Consider the following 19,132-nt stretch of genomic DNA (forward strand, 5'->3'; position numbering starts at 1 on the left):
GGATCTCAGAAGCTTCCTGATCTTTGTCCTGGCTATTTACTCACAGAGTAAGGTGTTAAGACTTTATATGAGCCTCTCTAGAACCTCTCTCTGCCCCTGAGTTTAATAATTTGTATTAAATACACTTTTCAAACGGAGAGTGTAAGAAACAAACAACCCAAAACCACACAAATCATGCTCCTTTCTAGCTTCTGAATAACTTTACACTTCCCTGCCACCACCTCACAGGTTACAGAGCCACATAACATACACACTGGAGGTTTTATTTTCATGGTCAGTTACTAGGAGGAAAGCAAATTAAAAACTAAAACTTTTCAGGAAGACTACTTAGATTTGAACTTTGAGACAGTGAGTCTTTGTTTCAAAGATGACCAAGTAGGGCACTAGAGACTGTGGGTTGGTGCTATTATGGTACAAGTGAAAACAAACAAGTGACCAAACCATTTTCCTCCAGGATGACATTTTTGTTTGCTTCATGGCAAGAGCATCTCAAGTCTGTTGGTACTAAATCAAGAGATTTTTTTGGGTGGATATACTAATCAATGCTGTGCCACTTAGCTGCTAATCAAGTTGTGGCAATATTCCCAAATTCACACTTCATCCACATAATGGAGAAGAAGAAAAGATAGGTAAAGGAGTCTCAGACCACACAAATGAGAGAGGACAGGTTTCCCCCTCTGAATTCTGTGTGGAGATCCCTGCTGTTTGCTGCCAAGAGACCACCAATGAGCAGCAGTGCCTCTGTGCAGCCAGCTCCAACAGGAAGCCCAGTGACCTGCTGTCCTGCCTCCCCATGAGAGCTCTCACACACCCTTCACATCTCAGGATGAAGGTCTTCCTTGCCAAACTCCCCACATCAGAAGGACTGGGCAAAGAAAACAAACAGGGAGGGAAAAAAGCAACGGGGAGGCTTCCTGTTCTCACAGGCTGCCACCACTGCTGCTCATTTTCCCCTCACCAGCCTGTGGCCCAGAGAAGGCAGCGCTCACATCCGCCTGGAGCCGGCGATGCCCCGTCAGATATTCCAATGCAGCAAGGGAGTGAAGAGCCAGGGGAAAGGCTGACAATTGGAGAGGATTTAACAGCATTTCACCTTAAGCTTGAACTCAAAACTGAGAGGATACTGATAAAGCTGTTCCTAGCAGTTGCCATAGGCAGCCACTACCTTGGGCTGCAGCCTCATCTACATACAGGAGAACAAGAGGTCAGGCCTAGCAAGTGCTCAGATGGAAAATCAGACACTGAAATTAAGCTGTTGAAGGAAATGTCACTTGTGATAGGTAACGATGTTTCCACCACATTAGCACCAAGCCAATGGTTCAGTTTGATTTAAGAATTGTACTTAGGGAAGTACAAGCTTTTAAAAGAGGCTTCAAACCAATATCCTAACCCGTTGTGATAGCTGAGGATCACTTTCCATAACAGAAGAGGTATAATAGCTCTAACATCCTGACCCAGTTCTGGTGTGTGCAATTACCTCCTGCTTCCATAAACTCTCTCTCCTCCTCTCTTCCCTTTAGTGGCAGCTAAACAAGGTGTTCTTGCTCATTTTGCTTCCTGTTGGGGAACAAAATTATTCTGTGCAGCTGCCAAATTCTGCCATGGAAGTGCCAGTATTCGGCACTCTAACAAATCTCAGACATCATGTCTAATACACTTGGACATGAAAAGCACTAGAGCAATATAATATAGGCCTTGGCTATATATAAAATGAGCTGGCACAGTCAGCATGCAACAGCCTTCTGGAAGAAGAATATGTATTCTTGATGAGTTTGTCTGTATGTAAAAGCTGTATCAGTGTAGCTGTACCAGTCATTTTCCATGTTGAGACCAGCTCAAAGTACCTCAGAGCTGTTTGTCACAGCTCGGGAAATGAAGCAAAGAAGTCTTGGTTCACTGCATTTTAGGCAGGTGCTTGCATTACAAAAAGAGAAATACCATTTTGTTGGCAGACCTAACAGAGGGCTGAAAAACTGAATAGTCCCGAGGGAATAAGCTCTCCTCACCAAAAGACCTAGTTCTCATCTCAGTTAGCAATGTTACACTATGTTACACCAATGTTCTGTCATTTTCCCTTTACCACGGGCTTTGTCCCTGCCATCAGCCTAGCTCTGGGAAAAGAAAGGGTATCCTGCCATTCCTGAATGGCCACTAGGCACCCACAGAGCAAACCCTGAATTCTGAGAACAGTCCCAGAGAGCTCTCCAGCTCCTTACAGGAGTGTAACATAGATCTAGTAGTGCAATACTAGAAACAGAAAGCACCTTTTTAGGCTAACTTATACAATAATGATTTAGCACACATGCTCCCCGGGTCCTATGACCACAAAAAGTCCAGCAAGTTGGCCCTCTGGTGGGGCAGAGGAGGAACAAGGGGGCTGCACAACCACCCAGAGCTTTGGGTTATCATAAAGCAATCACACAACACCAGAATTCTGTGGGAAAGAGCCTCAACATGAACCCCATCTCATTTGTTTCAGTACTGCTGCTCATGCATGGTGACAACAGAATGCTTCAATACGTGGGAAAAGATACAAAATAAACTCTCTTCTTGAGACCTAAGCATTCCCAAGTGGCCAAAGTGAGGACTCAAAGCAATCACACATTTCCATTGGCAGGAATAAAAACTCCAATAATCTGGAACATCTGGGTATGATTTAACCACTAGAGGGTGTAAAAACAGCACAGTGAAAGGTTTGCAGCCAGCAATTTAACAGCATTCAGAGCCTGAAGGAATGAAAAAGGCATTCAAACAAATGAAGGAGGAGTAGGATGCTACATAAAGTGAAAGAAAGAGCAGAATTTGACTACTGTGGTCACAGGATGAAAAACCCTAAAAATGAGTTCTGCTTTGTTACTTCTCCTTAAGAAAACAGTGTGGGGAAAAAAACCACAGTACAAATACTTACGGTAAAGTAGTGCAATGGGGACGAGCACGATACACTGACTTACCCTCACCAGCTCAAATCCAGCTCCTAGTTTGAGGAAATCCAACACAATTGCTCCTGTATCTCATAATTACTTTGTTACAAGGTTAGGACCCCTACACATATTCCCACATCACTTCCTCCTTTCCCAATGCAAAAAAGCAGGTGATGGATCAGCCATTGCTGATCTCCCATGCCAGCCCCAGCCTGTGGCAACAGAAGACTTCTTTTTCTGCTGCTATCAAGTTAAAGGCTCGCAATCAGATTAGCTAAAAGCCTTGAAACCTCATTAGTGAAAACCAGATCTGAATTTAAGCTGCTTCAGGGACACAAGCAAGACAGAAGGACAAATACTTACTACGGATCAAAAATGTCATAGAGAGCAGGTAGAAAAACCAAATTAAACAAAAAACAGCCAAAAAATATTTTTACAAGCATTTTCTAAATGAAAGCACACAAGTTAAACTGCAGCTGTTTGTCCTCCAAGAAAAAGCTATCTGCCATGTGAAATACATACACACTTGCTAGCATTCATTACTCCCCGTGCTCACCCATATAGAGCTCCCCAGGGCTGCCCAAGCTGTAATTCTCATTTCACATCCTGGGTGTAGTATACCTTCCCATGCCCATCTATGCTGATCTAGCAATCTGCCAGCAATAATAGCTCTGGACATTCAAATCAGAAGAGTTTTTATGGGATGAAAAAGAGGAAACCTGTGAAGTGGGATGCACTGGTAGGTATCAAAACACCCCTAAACACGTAGGTAAAGTGAAGCACCAAAATAACGTACAGAAGGTGCTACTAGAATGGGAAAGCCAAAAGATATGAGCCACTTTAAGGATCTGACTGGCTCTGCCTCACAGCCTAGCTTACCTCACTTAGCCTGGACAGCGTAGGAACACAACTCTCACAGCATCCTAGTGTGTAGTATTTATTTGTGCTAGTTAACAATTTAATATATCCCAGAAGACATTCTGAATAATTTCCTCCTATAAACTCATACTCGCATACCAAGCACCAAAGATTTAAGCTCTTCAGTTGCTGAGGCTGCACTATGCTGCACTTCCTTCCTAAAAACATCTCCCATTAAGCTGTTATTACATATACCCAGACCTCATCAAGAGATGATGAAAATCACTTTCTTTATATAGCAGTACCTGAGAGTATTAAAGAATTTGATTTTGGTTTTGTTATTTGCTCATTACTGAAATGTGCTGCATTATTGATTTTCCGTGCATATTAATTTCCTGCTACACTGGTTCATATTCTGCTTTGCAGTAGCACTGCAGAACACTGAAAAAAACTTCATTCTAAGAAGGGAGATTTAATGTGTGACAGTTCTATCTTACAACCATTAAATTTCATTTGTTCCAAAGCATCTCCTCCTTCCATCGTGCAAATTCATCAACTGGGATTTCTGTCTTCTGTCAGGAGGCAAGAGAATGCTTACAGATGCAGTGCACCGAACAGTGTAATTTTTACTGCTGTAAATCTACTGTAGGAACACATCCTGAATAAGAGCAAGGGGCAGGGGCCCTGCAGGACTTGAAAGGAATGCAAGACAAGTTCACAGATATTAGAAACAACCCAACAGGATGTGTCATTCCCTACTCCACCAGCAAAGCAGACTCTCACAAAAACTCAGTGTTGTTTTGCTCCCCAGATGCCAGAATTACAGCAGTAAGTATAAAACAGGGCCAAGCATGTACTGGCACTGAACATCTACATTCATTAACACTGAGGAGATACAGTGGGAGCTTAGGACAGGGATTCTAAGCTGTGACATTTTTAAGTATCAAGAATTTCCTGAGCTGTTAGTAACATGGATGATATTTAACCCCTTTACCAGGCACCTTGCCACATATTGCTGGAAGCCATAAAACCCCAGTCAATTAATCACATATGTCTCCACAAACAATCCACAACAGAACAAAACTATTTTCACCCCATAACATGACAGCCAGGAAACTGTCAGACAAAACACACCTAAGTGTACAGAGATGCAGGGACACATACATTTACTGCAATCAGACACTTACTTGATTGTCTCTTGCTGGATAGCCATGATAACCTGAAGTCAGAGGCTCGTTCTGCAAGACAAGAAAACAAAGAGTGAATGTAGGAGTTTCGAGGAATAGAAAGCAAAGAAATATAGGCCTGTCTTAACTCAGCCAAAGACAAGACCCTGCATGAAATGGGGGAAGAATGAGCTAAAGTATTCTGCCAACTTCCTTTTTTCCATGTAAGCCAATACACCTAAAATTTATTTTCAACTGGCATTTTTCATATGCCAAATTGTGTAGAAGGAAAAAAAAAATCAAAGCCATAAAATAAGCATAAACTAATCCTACTCTACCCTCTGTAAAATCAGTTATGCATAATATTGGTCCTTTTCCAAAAACTTTTGATATGCAAACACATTTATTATGATGAAAACTGAAAAAAACAGAACATAAAATTACAGAAGCTATTGTGCACCTCGCCCAGTCTTGAAGAAATGTTTCCCTAAACATTAGCTGTAAATGTGTCATATTTTTTCCTTTTCAAAACAATATTAATAGTTTAATATGAAGTTCAAAAGTAGTCAATATAACTTCAAACACCCCAGTAAGCCTGCACAATATCTCAACACTCCCAACAGGAAATCAATCCTCTAGGCCTCATTTCTTCAGCCCAGAAGGGATTCTGAGCCCACATATTTGGTCACATACTGGCAGCTCCATCATCCTCTCTGCAGCAATACATGAACCTCCAACACTTCTGGAATTTCTCTATGAAATTCCCAGACCCATCTCTATTTTAGCAGTGCAGTGCAGTGAGGATTAGCAGTGCAGTGAGGATTAAGATAATATAATACTTCCTAAATATTTATTTCTGTTTCTAAATTTATTTTTTGGTTCCTCTCCCTCCAACACATCCTCTTTGGAATGGGGAAAGGGCACACACATGCCTTTCTGTCTGAGCAGAGGATAAACTAAACTAGACAAAGTCTGTATCAAATTCCACCCTGGTACCCCTGTGCATTCACAAGCAACTCCCAGCAGAATGCTAGGAGGAGGAGCAGGAGGAGGAGGAAAGGAAAGGAAAGAGCCACCCTCCACAATCACTTTCTAAGTCTATCTCCTGTTATGACTTCTGAGGAGGAACTCAAGTCAGCCCTGCACTTTCTCCAGCAGCTCTTGGGGAAGGAGAGGAGGGAGAGAGAGGCCCTGACAAAACACAGCAAAACAATCTCAAATTGTCAAAAGCAAATACATTATGGGCATGAAGCTGACTGGAATGTACAATTACTGTCAGGAAAGAAGTTTTGTTGAGATGTTTAAAGTTTTGTGCTGGGACATTTGAGTGAAAGGCCAGCTCCTACCAGAGAGAGGTCTCCTACCCTACACACAGCCTGTGGCCACTGGCACAATTTCACAGTTTGCACAAAACACAATTTAACACAACTCCTGCTGAAAAGCAAGGTGCTATTATTTCAGCGCAGAGACTAGCAATGCTATTTAAAGTTTGTATCCATCCTCCCTCTCTTCCTCTTTACGTCAAGCCTACACAGGGGATTCTCTGTGGAAACCTGCCAGGAAACAATCACCCTCTCCTCATGCTCTCATGCTACAGTAGCATGCACAGTATGAAAGCTTCAAGGACAACAAAACTTTTAGCAGCCAATTTTTGGGGATTAACAGTAATTAATTAGGCTGGCCACTGTGTGAGCACATTCTTCTCAAATACTAGCAGCCAGAAAGCAGGTTAAGCACAAAACTCCACAAACTATTCGGAAAAAGAAAGAAAACCACAGAAATTGGAAGAAGCAAATGGAGACCATCAACTACAACATCATTCAAAGTTTAAACTATGAACTTAAGTAAGAACAAACAACACCGTGATGGAAATGTACAGTTAGTCTTTTTCTCCCTCAGTGTAAGTACACCTTATAAGCACTGTGATTGTTTATCCCACAAACTGCAGTTTACCAATGTATGCCTAAATACCATAAACATCCACCCTATATCAGGAGAGATGGTCTTCTCTTGAAAGACTATTCCAGGCATGCTTTTAACAGTACTTATACACACACCTGCAAGGTCAGTATCTCACACAAGTTCCTGTGCAAGTCTCTCTCAATACCCTCAAAACCAGAAAGATTTCTACACAGAGAATAAGGAACTAATGGACAACTTGCCCTTACGGATATTAAGGATATGGGCAGTGAATGCAAGCTGAAAGTTACAATAAAGAAAGAAAAATATAATTGTTATTTTCAGGATTATGTTCTTCACATAAGGGACTAATAAAGAGGGACTATCATCACAAGGCTGTGGCAGAAAAGAGACAGAACTGAACTTTGTGGGATTTCCTGAAATCACAGAACCTGGATGCCAAGAAACCACAGCTAGAAACAGAACAGTTTCGAAAGTAGAAGAAAATCACAAAAGTGTGAATAGAAAGATGATTACAGAGATCTGAGGGCAGTCCACAATACGTAAGAAGCCAGAAAGAAACAAGAAGAATTGAATGGAGGGGGAAATACCCCACATCCCACAATCTCTACTTTGTTTTTTGAAGGACAAACCTCACAGAATGCAGACTAGTAATGTCTGAGGAATATGGTTGCATCAGGAGGCAAAAGAAGACGTGAAAGAGTGTTACATTAGTGAGAGTTCTGAGATAGCAGAGGTTAGAAAGAGGGCAGCAGCTGGAGCACTAAGGTCACAAAAAGGCCAAAGATATCTCTTTGCCTTTCATACAGCAATGCTACCACCAAGTACTGGACTCTTTGCAAAATCCCTGCTGTGCGTATCATTGCTCTAATTGAACTTAACTCCCCAAGAGAAGGCAGGAAGCGCCTAGGGAAACCGTCTCCTGCCAATAATCTCCAGTGCTGCCAATTTTACAGGTCACTAATGGTGAATCTGGGGCCTGCTGCATGATTATTCCATACGGAGTTTGCTTTTGTTGAAAAGTAAACAGAGCAAGAAGTGAAAGCGTTAAACTCCTGCAACTGGAACAGCACAGTCCAGCAACATCCACACAGAAAACCCCTGCTAGTAGGAAATCTAAGGCAGCAGAGGCTGGGGATACAGCTCAATCTTGTCCTCTGACTGCACATGAACAAAACTAATCTCACCAAATGGAAGTGGAAAAGGGAGAGAGGGAAGGTTTGACACAGATAAGTACCCACCACAAACATAGAGGGACTCTGCCTTCTGGCAGCAGCCTGATGGGAGAGGGAATCCCCAGATAACTCCATCCCTTTCACACAGCTCCCTCCTGCCAATTACATTCGCTTTCGATGCCAACATGCAGCCAGACATTCATAAAGAAATTGAGTTAGGTAGCACTAGCCTGCAAAATCAAATCAAACTGCCACTGGGATGTTTCATTACTTTGTTTACCACTGAAAGGCATTTCTCAGGCACTTGCAATTTGCTTTAGAGTAGGGAGAATAAAACTGGAAGCTAATACCAGAAATCAGCTTTCTGCAACACATATTGAGATTTTATTCAAACCATATTGATGATCTCACACATGAGCTTCCACACTTCCATAGGATGGGTGACCACTGTGGCTGTACCCCAGTGACAGCCCCTGTGCAGGCCAACTAGATTTGACAGGATAAAAGTCACAACTCAGTCAAATCCACTAAGTCTTTACCACCCATTTATTTCAAAGTTTTCCCATTCTTTCATTTCCCAGCCTTGCAAACACAAGACCTTTTCCACTGGCACTTGCAATAGTAAGGTCTGCCACAAACTGCAAGTCACAGATACTGCCTCAGGTCAGAATATAAACTCAGTGCAGTCATTTGCAGATGACTGAAGCTCAAAGTAGATCCTCCTGCACATGTAGAACAGCCAGGCTTTGGAGTTTTTGGGAGTTTTGATACCACTCAACTTGACAAATTCTAAGAGCTGCTGAATTAGACACATCTTAAAAACATAAGAAACTGCCAATCAACAAGAAGTGATCATCTCTGCAGGTGGCACTAACTTATGAAAGGCCTCAAAGGACTGGAATAAAGTCATTCCTCTATGGAAAATGTCACAACTCTAACACATAATGGAAGGTCTGAAAGTCGTTCTACCCCTTTCCTAAAATTAAAACTAAATTTTGGCTTAAAAATGCAATCATCCTATTTTTGGACTAACCTGACCCCAGAATCAATCAATTTCACATCACAACTTGCCATTTTGCCAGATGCAACAATCTCTGAGGCCTGATCAGCAACTCTTTCCTGATAGCCAAATGAAACCTAGAGTCTGCAGATTAAAACTTTGCTCGTAGGAATCGTTAGCTTATAGTGAGTTCCTCCACACTTCCCCCAGCCAGAAAATCAATTCCTGCTGAATTCAAGCTTCAGCTTGAAGTGCTGAGTCCTTTCCATTGCAAAGATAATCTCAGAAACATGGCCAAGCAATCTCTTCCCTGGATCTGCAGCATTCCTGCTTTGTGACAATGCCAGGATAAGTGGAGTGAGGTTAATGTAGTCCTTTCAAGTTCCATAACCACCTGCTGGGTTGCGAACAGCAGCAGCAAAACTCACAGGAACAGCTCATCTGTCTCTGCTCTGGCTGCCCCCAAGAGCTACGGCTGGTGCAGCAACCTGGTAGCTTGGAAAGAAGCAACCAGAAGCGAGAAAGCCAGAAACCCTCGGACTACACAGAGCAATGAAAAAAAGGCAACAAGAAATTACTTGTTCCTCCCAAAAGCAAAATGGGATTTTGAAGTGATGAGATAGCACAAGCTACACATTTATCAGACTTGTACTACACAAACAGAAGCCACTTTCTCAGAGCACAGTGAATAAGATGTTCACAATAAGAAAAAAAAAAAAGGCTGAAAACACTGGCTACAAAGCTATTAATCTGAAAGTGACAGTTGCGAAAAAGTAAAGATCATGAGCCATACAGAAATCCCAGTACTGTTCATCACAGCCCAGTGGTTTCACCACCTTTTTTGTTTTACTTCTTGCATACAGGAAAGACAGAAATCCTGTGCTGGGGAAAGGGGGAGCGGCTGGGGGGATTGTCTTGAAAAAGGCTTTTTAGTATTTAACTGTGGCAGAGCACTGCTAAAACTGTAAATGCCTTGATCTTATTATCAGTTGCTAAGAAAATAGGCAATTCTTTATAAGATCCTTACTTGCACAAATTATTGCATATAAACAAAAAGGAAATAACCATTTCTTTGTCCAAGTGTATCTGATGCATTCAGTGTGCCTCCTCAACTGTGTGTGCTGTCTCCTATCCCAACTTGTTTTTGGATAAAATTAATGGGGAAAGTAGCATCTAAGGGTGAATTACCAATTATTAATGAAAAACTGAACCAAGCAGTTTTTAAATGGATCTTAATGTCACCCTTCTCCCTCGATACTTTTATCCTAATTTGATATACAGCTCTTGCTAATCACTCTGCAGCACCAATAACTGTGTCTATAGTATGGGATGCTTCCCTTCAGCTGTCTTCACTTTCAATTAAACTTGCTTCATGGCTTTGGCTGTTTTCCACATGTGCAGAGACACAGACATCATCTAGAGAAGACCTTCCATTTATTTGCTTCCTTGTTAGTGCCCTGACATCAACAACCTGTACAATGTGCTGGATGCAAGTAGCAGGACTTACATTTTACTTTTCACCCACTTCTCACCCATCCACTCCCCTATTCCCCCCCCTTTTTTAAGTGTATTTGGGGACTAAAAGCTTGAGATTTTGATAAAAGCCACCACAACAAATACACTGTGCACAGCTGCCCTTGATGACTGGGAAGAATGCTGGCTAGCACAGCCCTGGCTTCCGACACCCACCCCAATGGCTGAGGCCCCTTCTTGAGGGAGGGAGAAGCAGGGGTGCAGCTGCCAGCGCAGGGCTCTGGCTGAAGGGACCTGGTGCTCATGAGAGAAGAGAAGCGCCCCCGAGCTCCCCACTCTGAGCCCAGTAGAGGCCAGGACAGAGGCTCATCCGGCCCCTCTTCCTTCCTGGAATTCTGGCCCTGTTGCTGCAGCAACAGCAGCCTCCGGCCTAGGCCCCCCCCCCCACCCTGCTCCAGACTTCCCCATATCCTAAAAATCCTGTGTTTTCTGCAGAGCCAGTAGGATGGGGCAGGAGAGCTCCCGTGCTGCCATGTCCATGGTGTCTCAGAGGGCTCTAGGGAATGCAGCTCCCACCTGCAGCCTCTCATCCACCCCAGCCCCATAGCATAAGGGGGTTCCTGTCCCAGGTGTCCACTCCAGCCTCTCAGCTCCACAAAGCTGGACACCCAGCCCTGTACCAGGGCCATGGCACCCACGGAGCCCACAGCCTGCTGTGGGACGCAGCCCTTCCGCCTGGCCATCGGGAAGGGGCAGGACCCCGGCGGAGCCCAGCTGGAGGAAGGCCAGGCCTGCCAGAGGCTCCCCGGGCGGGAAGCCCAGTGACACAGTAAAGACAAGAAAGGAAAGTGATGTCAGATTAATAAAAATAGTCTCCTGCCCTGACCAGAGTTTGAATAGTCTGGAGCAGTAGGCTAGGGAAGCCCATAAGGTGGTCAGACAGAACAGGGCAATTTGGGGATGGCTGCATCCCCGTTGAATAGAGCCCCAGTGATGCCACCCAAAGGTGTCAGTGCAATTTTCTGTATTTTGAAATACGTATTTTCTTAACTCCACTCTCCTGGCACTTCTTTTCTGTGAAATCATATGCATACAATAGGAAGAATAACTGACTGGTGTAGCAGAGGCTGCAGAATGAAACACAGATAAATACATATCTGACCAAACCACACAGAAAAGTTTAAATACTTTCAGGTCTGTTAAAATATTCATGATGCAACAAGTTTACAAATGTGTACTCAGGCTTTAAGCTGACAGTGTCCATATGGAGTTACAGTACAGAAGTCTAATGCTGCCGAGAAAGGGGATTTTCATACACAAAAAGCACTTCCACAGCTAAAATTGAAGTATTTTATACATATTCTTTATGACAATGCTGACTCTTTTCTGACTTTTTTTTCCTGAATAATGGAAGCAGCTCTCTGGTCAGAAGCAGCCTTTCCTCCAGCTAGGTTTTTCATTTTCCAGATGAGCCAACGGATGTTTTCAGCTACTCAAATATAATTGAAGAGAGATGAGATTTCATTAATTTACTGTAATTTAAATGTGCAAAACATACACTTTCTTTGGACTACATATGGTAGCATCCTCATACTGCTCAAGGCATGAAGAAAATACAGTCTGACTCTGCTGGTCCATGACCTACAGTGGCAACAATAGACCCAGTGCAAGTTAAAGCCCCTGGGAATACTCTGCACTGTGTGACGTCTGTGATCCAGCAAATACAAGGACACTCTGCATGCACAGAAGTCAATAGCACAAAATATTGATTTCCCTCCTCTTTTACTAAGCAGAAGCCTTTTAAAATGGCAGTTCATCTTCATGCTCTTACTCAACAGAAACAGGACAGGGCTCACAACAAAGCTCTAAAACCCAGCACTGGGGGCACCTTTGGATGCCATAATTGTTACATGGGGCTGAGGAAGCATTTCACACATAATTTACTCTAAGCCAACTCATTACAGGGCAACATGCTCATGGCACGAAAATCTGGCTTGCTCAAACATGATGACTACAAGCTTTCACAAGGTGAAGACTACAGAGTTTTGCCTTAGCAGTCAGTCCACTGTTCTGTTTTCTAAAAAAACAGGATGGAGAATATAAGACAGAACAGGACAAGGGAGATGACACCACGGATCCAGAAGGGAAGTCAGTTGATCACAAGCTTCTTGGCTGATTTTACAAATGTTCACAGGCTGTTGCTCAAAGGCTAAAAAGAAACAAGTGTACTCCTACTTTGCAAATGAAATTATAGTTGTCATATTACCTCCAGAAGAAAAAAGCTAAAGCTAATTTGTCAGCTGGGTGTGAAGAGGCTGTGATATAAAATTAAATCTGGCTTGCTCTAAGGGAAATTGGCACAAAAAAGAGATAGAGGCTCAACAGCACACGACTCTGACAAAATCATACTGTATACTAAGTGCTGCAGGCAAATAGGTGCAAGAGAAATTATCTGTGCCCTGGACACACTGGCCTGATTGCATAAGCTGCCCTACATAGCTACAGAAATTATTTTCCCAGGTTCACATTACAAACCATCTTCCCTTTCCCCAAAGACATAAATTGTTCAAATAGTCTAGCCAAATGCAGTTTCATCTCTGGAATACTGCAAGTGCCCAGAGCCAGCTTGAGAAAGGAGAGAAGTGAGGTGGGCAGGCTGATGGGCTGGAGCTGTAATGGCAAGGGGTTAAAATGCCTGGAGGAGGGAGAAAGCAGAGGGCTTGGGGCAGCCAGGACTGTTTCTGATTAAGCCTGCAGGATTGTGGAGCTGCACAGGAAGTGCTGGGGGGCTGGGGGTCTCAGAGCCGCCATCCCAAACACACTGGAAATCTTTGTGTTCCAGCAGCACCATCTGGAAACAGTTAGAGAGAAACAACTCCCAGGCCTTCCTTCGCAAAATAGAGAAAAAATAGTAAATCCACTCTTAAGACCATTAAGTCTGGCCTCTTCATCCCCCTCCTGGAAAGCTCCTCTCCCTACAACAGCAGGGAACAAAAGGGCACCTCTAAAAGGGAATGAACCCCCTCTCGTGCTGCTGCAAGAGCAACTTGCACAGCATGGCAGCTCCCTCTGCTTACACGGGACACCCCAAAGTGCATCCCAAAGAGTATCCAGGGCACTAATTGCACCTAATATGATCAGCTTGGGGGGAAAACGGACAGCAAGTCATTCCACAGCTAGAATATCCCCAAATGGGAGCTGTGCACATTCAGGGATACCCTGAATTCCAGCCCTTGAAATATCCTACTTCTCTGCCATAAATCAGCACATGGATTTGAGAGAACCATGTGCTGAGACAAATATTCCAGACACACACAAAAGATCTAATTCTGTTTTTAAGAGGACAGAAGGACCATGATGCAAAGCACATCATCATAGTGATGGCTCTCCTACTGCCTCAGAGGTACCAAGGATCAGAAGGGCAGCAGAGACTGATCCAGCCATTTCAACCCCTGACAGGCTCCTTCTGATAAGGGAACAACCTCTTAGTGCCTCAGCACATGTTCTGAAGACAAAGGAGGTGTCTGTCTCCAAAGTGCCATTTACTAGTATTTTAAAAGGGAAAAGTAGAGGTCATGACTGTTGAATTTTACCAGAATAAATCCTCATGTAACAGTTTATTAGAGGGTTACTCCCCTTGCAAGGGTTCCTATCTCCACGAAGAAATAAAGCCTGCTTTTACCCTTCCCTCTTTGCTTTACCTTTATTCATCTCTCCCACACACATCAGTATTTTTCAGGGTTTTCCTTCTAATTAGACACCAAAGTGCTACACATTTGCCTACAAAAATGTAGAGAAGTATCAAAACAAAATCAAAGCTAACCTTTCAACATCCCAATTAAGCAATTCCATATGAAAAGTAAGGAGTGATTCCTGCTATAACACAACACTATTCCACTACAGAAAACACACCTTTGCCTTTCTTTTTACATGCACCCTATAGCTGACTGCCACCTTCTTATGGGCTACAGACAGGTGGAATGGGATGTGGTCACATGCCAAAGCTCTCTGTAACCAGAGTGCAATTTATAAAAATAATAAAAAAGAAAGTCTTAAAATAACAGGTTTTCTAAGCCATTAACCAAGGACTCTTTGGAATCCACTTGTGTTATACAAACCTCCTCACTGCTCATGCAAAGCTCTTGCTAAACATGATTACCCTGAGTTACCTGCATGGCAGCTGTGGTCACACCTTCCCACTGCAAAGCATATGAAAAAACCAAAATCCTGCCTAAGCTACCAAAAATACCCAGCCTAGACAAACTGCATAGGATGGCAGGCTACAGCTGATATCCCAAGCTAGGCAATTAACTTATGCAGAAGGGATGAAGCATTCCCATGCAAGCAATGGTCACAGCTAGAACACTGTTAAAACAAGGAGAAAAGGAACACTTATCAAAAGATCTCCTCCTCTCACAGAAGAGGAACACATCCTCTCTGGAACAGATTTGAGTTTAAGTACATGCTTTGTTTCAAAATTTTAAGAAAAAGGAACAAAAAATTGGGAGAGAGGAAAGATAGAAAGAAAGAGAGAAAGATACAAAACAAAACACCATCCCACCTGATATGGGGGTCAAACCAGGTATTTGCAGTAAGCTACTGTTTCCATTTCATTGCAGGGAAGCAAGGCAAGCCTCTCTGAAGACTTTTCTAAGAAAGATCATGCTACCATGGAGAGCAAAATTAACCAGAGTAGTCTGAATTCTTCAGTTTGGTCCAGATGGGAATGCTAGCCCTGCTTATAAGGGATTGGTTGCTGCTGCTTCCCATTCTGCCAAAAAGGGACAAGAACTTTATGTATTAATGGAAAAATGAAGTGAGAGACTTCCAGCAGTCTCAGGTATTGGATATTCTCATACATCCTGTGTGTAAATACAGCCATCAACAACAAAAATAAGATCGTGATTAAACAGCACGAGCTCATAGTAAGAAATTGGGCCTGTGAAAGGTCAAGAAAGGTGCCAGAGAGCTTTGTGGTGACTGCACTAATAAAGCCCCAGGCTGCTGCACCCCAGGAACCTGGGAGACGGCGAGATCTGGGTCTGTCAAGCAGGCAGGAGACAGACACAGTTCTTCCCTGCAGCATCCTACATGCCTCCAATGCATTTGTCTCTTTTTACGAGCTTTAGGTCTAGTTAAAGCCCAGGAAGTCCTCAGGAACAGCATACAAACTCCTCACAGAGCCTCAGTTCCACCCTATTGTCTTTATGGATAGTCTGAAGCCACTGGAAAAAGACCCACGCCCCCCTCCAGGAGGTCTCAAAACCCCCAGAATGCACATTCCTGCCAGCACCACACAAAAGCATCAAAGCCCCCTCCCTTCCCTGCCTGCAAGACAATGGAATAAACAAGGCAGTGGAACTAACCCAAACTAGTTCCTGGCTGATTTGTACCCTATGCCCCCTGCAGCCATTCCCATTCCAGCCTCCTGCAGCTATAATCACAGCCCCCCTCACCAGGTCCCCTGCCACGGTCCCTCCAGCAAAGGGAGCCAACACCACGGTGTGGCCGGACCGATCGCCCAGCTGCTCCACATGGAGTGCAGAATCCACAAGTCCCGACCGCCCTGCCTTCCGTGGTGCACTTCTCTGCATCTCTCCCACCCCATCACCATTTTTCATAAAGCTTTTAGGAAGGTGATAGCATTACAATTCCCCCAACTTTAAAATGGAATTGAAATTACTGCTTGGTTTTTAAGTGTGCGTGTGTGGGCAGGGATTGTCACAGCACATTCACCTAAAGCTTGTTTCCTTCACAATTTAGTCTAAAAACCTCTCTCCTGTGTGCAATCCCTGGAGATTTTTTTGCATTAAGAAGTAACATTTCCCTGCCTGAGTCTACAGATGAAATGCAGAACAAAAGAGATCTAAAAGCATTGGGCTCCTGAAATTACAGCATCATGTATCTTCCTATGCAGCACACTCAGATAAAGGAAACGAAAAGGGAGCCACCCTCCCACTGAACGCACAAACATCTTAAATTAGGTACAGAGAAACTGGCAGTGTAGCAAACCTCCGAGCGGGAGCAGACCTAAGGCACTGTGGCAAACAGCAGAGGAGAGGGCCAGTCAAATCTTAAAACCCTGCCAAAGCACCATTTGGGGTTTTTTGTTTTATTTCTCAAGGCTCCTTTGAAAATATAGCCAACATTTTTAGTCAAAGCTCTAGACAGTTGCAGTCCTACAAATTCAGTTCTACTTGCTCCTTCCTTCTGCACATTGCTCAGCCCAAGTATAAAGGGATTAAACCTCAAATTCCCTTGAGCTAGACAGTGATACAAACCTTTTAAGAGTATGGGTTTAGAGCCAGATTAAGCTAACCTCAAAAATCACTGTACCAACAAAGTAAATCGCTCTGGTTTTTTTCCTCTCTGGTTCCCAAGTGTGCACCCCTACTTCACCCCTTGCATGCACAGTAGGGATCACAGAAGAAAACTGCAAGTCAGATCAGCGTGCTGATCCTTCTGGAAACTAATCCCTCAAAAAGGAGAAGGATTAGATTCAGGAACAAAGGTGGTCACTACAGGCCACGTAATCCCTAACACCTGTACATGGGAGGGTGCATGACGACATGGTTGGAGTCAGGGAGAAGGCAGGGCTTCTCTTCCAATGAAAGCATAGTTTCCCACAGCTTAAGCCAACTGCAGCAATGAGAACCTTGCTGACAAGAATCCTCCTTAGAAACTACCAGTCCTTGACCTCCGTTCATTTCAGAGCCTTTTACACAGGTATCTAAAACAATGCTTTGGGATTCAGAATTCTTACTCCCTTGAAGAACTGATCATGAGAAACATCAAGCAATCATCCAAAACAGGAGAAGAAAGTCATGATATCATCACATTTCATGGCTTCCCTTCCTCATGCCAAGACATCTCCAATAGTGTATGGCCTAATCAGATATAGGTGATGTTGGCTCATACTTTGTTCCTTTGTCCCTCAGAAGCACAGAGCAATGCAAGTCTGCTGTGGCATTACTAGAGACTGGAGCTGCTTAAATGAGTTTTCATGAGGCAAGTGATGCTCTAAGGATAGTAGCAATGAGTACTCAAAACCAAGCTGTCATGCTTGGTCCATTAATTATGTCCAGAGCTGGGAGAATCCAGGAGGGAAAAGGCATTTTCATCAATTAAATCTATCTACACTTGGTAGCTATTTTTCAGAACAGTAATTGGAGAAGACCTACAAAAACAAATGCTAATACCTTTTCCCCCAGTTTTTCCATCATAAAAGCACTGCTCTTAGCTACAGGCCCATCTACCACTGCCACAAACAGATGTCACAGATCTGACAAGACCAATTGCAGAACACTGATTCTGGGGAGAATGTCAATCGTAGGATGAGGCATGTAGAAGACTTCATAGTAGGCATACTAAAAATACGCATACCTTTTCTTTGACAAGAAGAATATTAAAAAAAAATCTTCAAAAACTAATCTAAAAGAGTATATATTGCTTTCCCTCACAGGGATAGGAAAGAACAAAACAAATCTCATATAGTAGTCTCATTGCTTAATGCATTACAGGAAAGCACCTAAATGATGGCCACAGAAGATAAGGTTGTGTGTATATAAAACATATATTTTTACACATATATAATACATAGTTATATATGAACCTGACCAAAACTGAAACATAACAGACCCCTAAACTTTCTAGGCAATTACCAACATCAATGGAGATTTTGTAGCTCTAAAAATGACACAAAAAGGAAGGTCTAGGAGCATTCCTGAATTTGCAGTGTATCTTTCTAGTGCCAAAAACTAAGTCCTGAGGCACCAACAGTACCACCTGTAGTGTAAAAATGTTTGTATCAAGATGAAGCTTGTAATCCTCCTGGGTGAAAAAATGCACCTCCCAAATCTCATCCCATGTGAAGTCAGCACTGCATCAGTCAGAGTGTGTTGAAAGATAGCACTGGTGCCTGGAGGATTAGTTGCAGCTTTGAAGAAGCAGCAAAGAAAGAAAAAGGAGAAAAAAAAAAAGAAGGCTACTGTAATTTCACATAGATGTAAGTACTGCATGAGAAAGCTGTTATCAGCCACACAGAAGGACACTGTACAGATTTGGGACAGAAGGATTGAACACATGCAAATCACAGACTGAATTCTGTCCCCCACTGCTCTTGAATCAGATCAGGAAGATGAGAGAAAAAGACCAAAATCTGCTCCCTTCAGAAAATAGTCAAAAATCTCCTGGGGGAAGAAAAAAGAAGGAAGGAAGAAAAAGTTTTCCGTTTCTCCTGCTGCCATTACTGAAGCCAAAATGGCTACAAATGAGAAACTCCAAAATTTAGAATCTCTACTCCACAAAGAGAACATAAAAGCATAGAGTGCCACATTTTGCAGACAGGCAATTCCAGCTCTCCTGCATCCTGGAAGCCACGTGTTTCAATCAGGCTTAGCTTCCCAACTCACTACCTGTAGGCCTCACCATTTATGAGTCCCAGTCTGCCACCCTTTGTATTTAGTTCTGGAGGGGCTGGATGCTTTTGCCACAGCAAAAACACATTTGCAAGCCCTATGTGCTAATCAGGAAGCACAGTCCTAGACTTTCTCCCGGTTGCTGCATGAAGGCTTCACACCTTTGCAACTCCATGTCTCCCACTCATTCAACTTTAAAAGC

At 43.2% G+C, this 19,132-nt stretch overlaps 1 protein-coding gene across 12 annotated transcripts in view; it reads right to left on the minus strand.

The window, feature by feature from the left end:
- The window catches only part of RBFOX2 (RNA binding fox-1 homolog 2), a 171,221-nt gene that overhangs the window by 130,737 nt on the left and 21,352 nt on the right, over nt 1-19,132 (minus strand). For 11 of the 12 annotated variants that reach the window (XR_011678544.1, XM_071422753.1, XM_071422771.1 and 8 more), the window contains exon 2: nt 4,967-5,017. The exons of the other annotated variant lie outside the window; for it this stretch is intronic. Coding sequence is in view for 10 of the 11 variants with exons in the window: in XM_071422753.1 (XP_071278854.1) it covers nt 4,967-5,017 (51 nt within the window). In the remaining variant the exon portion in view is untranslated. The remainder of the gene's footprint in view (nt 1-4,966; nt 5,018-19,132) is intronic. 12 annotated transcript variants of the gene reach the window in all.

Source organism: Agelaius tricolor, unplaced genomic scaffold (genome assembly GCF_023055355.1).
Source record: "Agelaius tricolor isolate 1412-34295 unplaced genomic scaffold, bAgeTri1.0.p SCAF_3, whole genome shotgun sequence".
NCBI lineage: Eukaryota > Metazoa > Chordata > Aves > Passeriformes > Icteridae > Agelaius > Agelaius tricolor.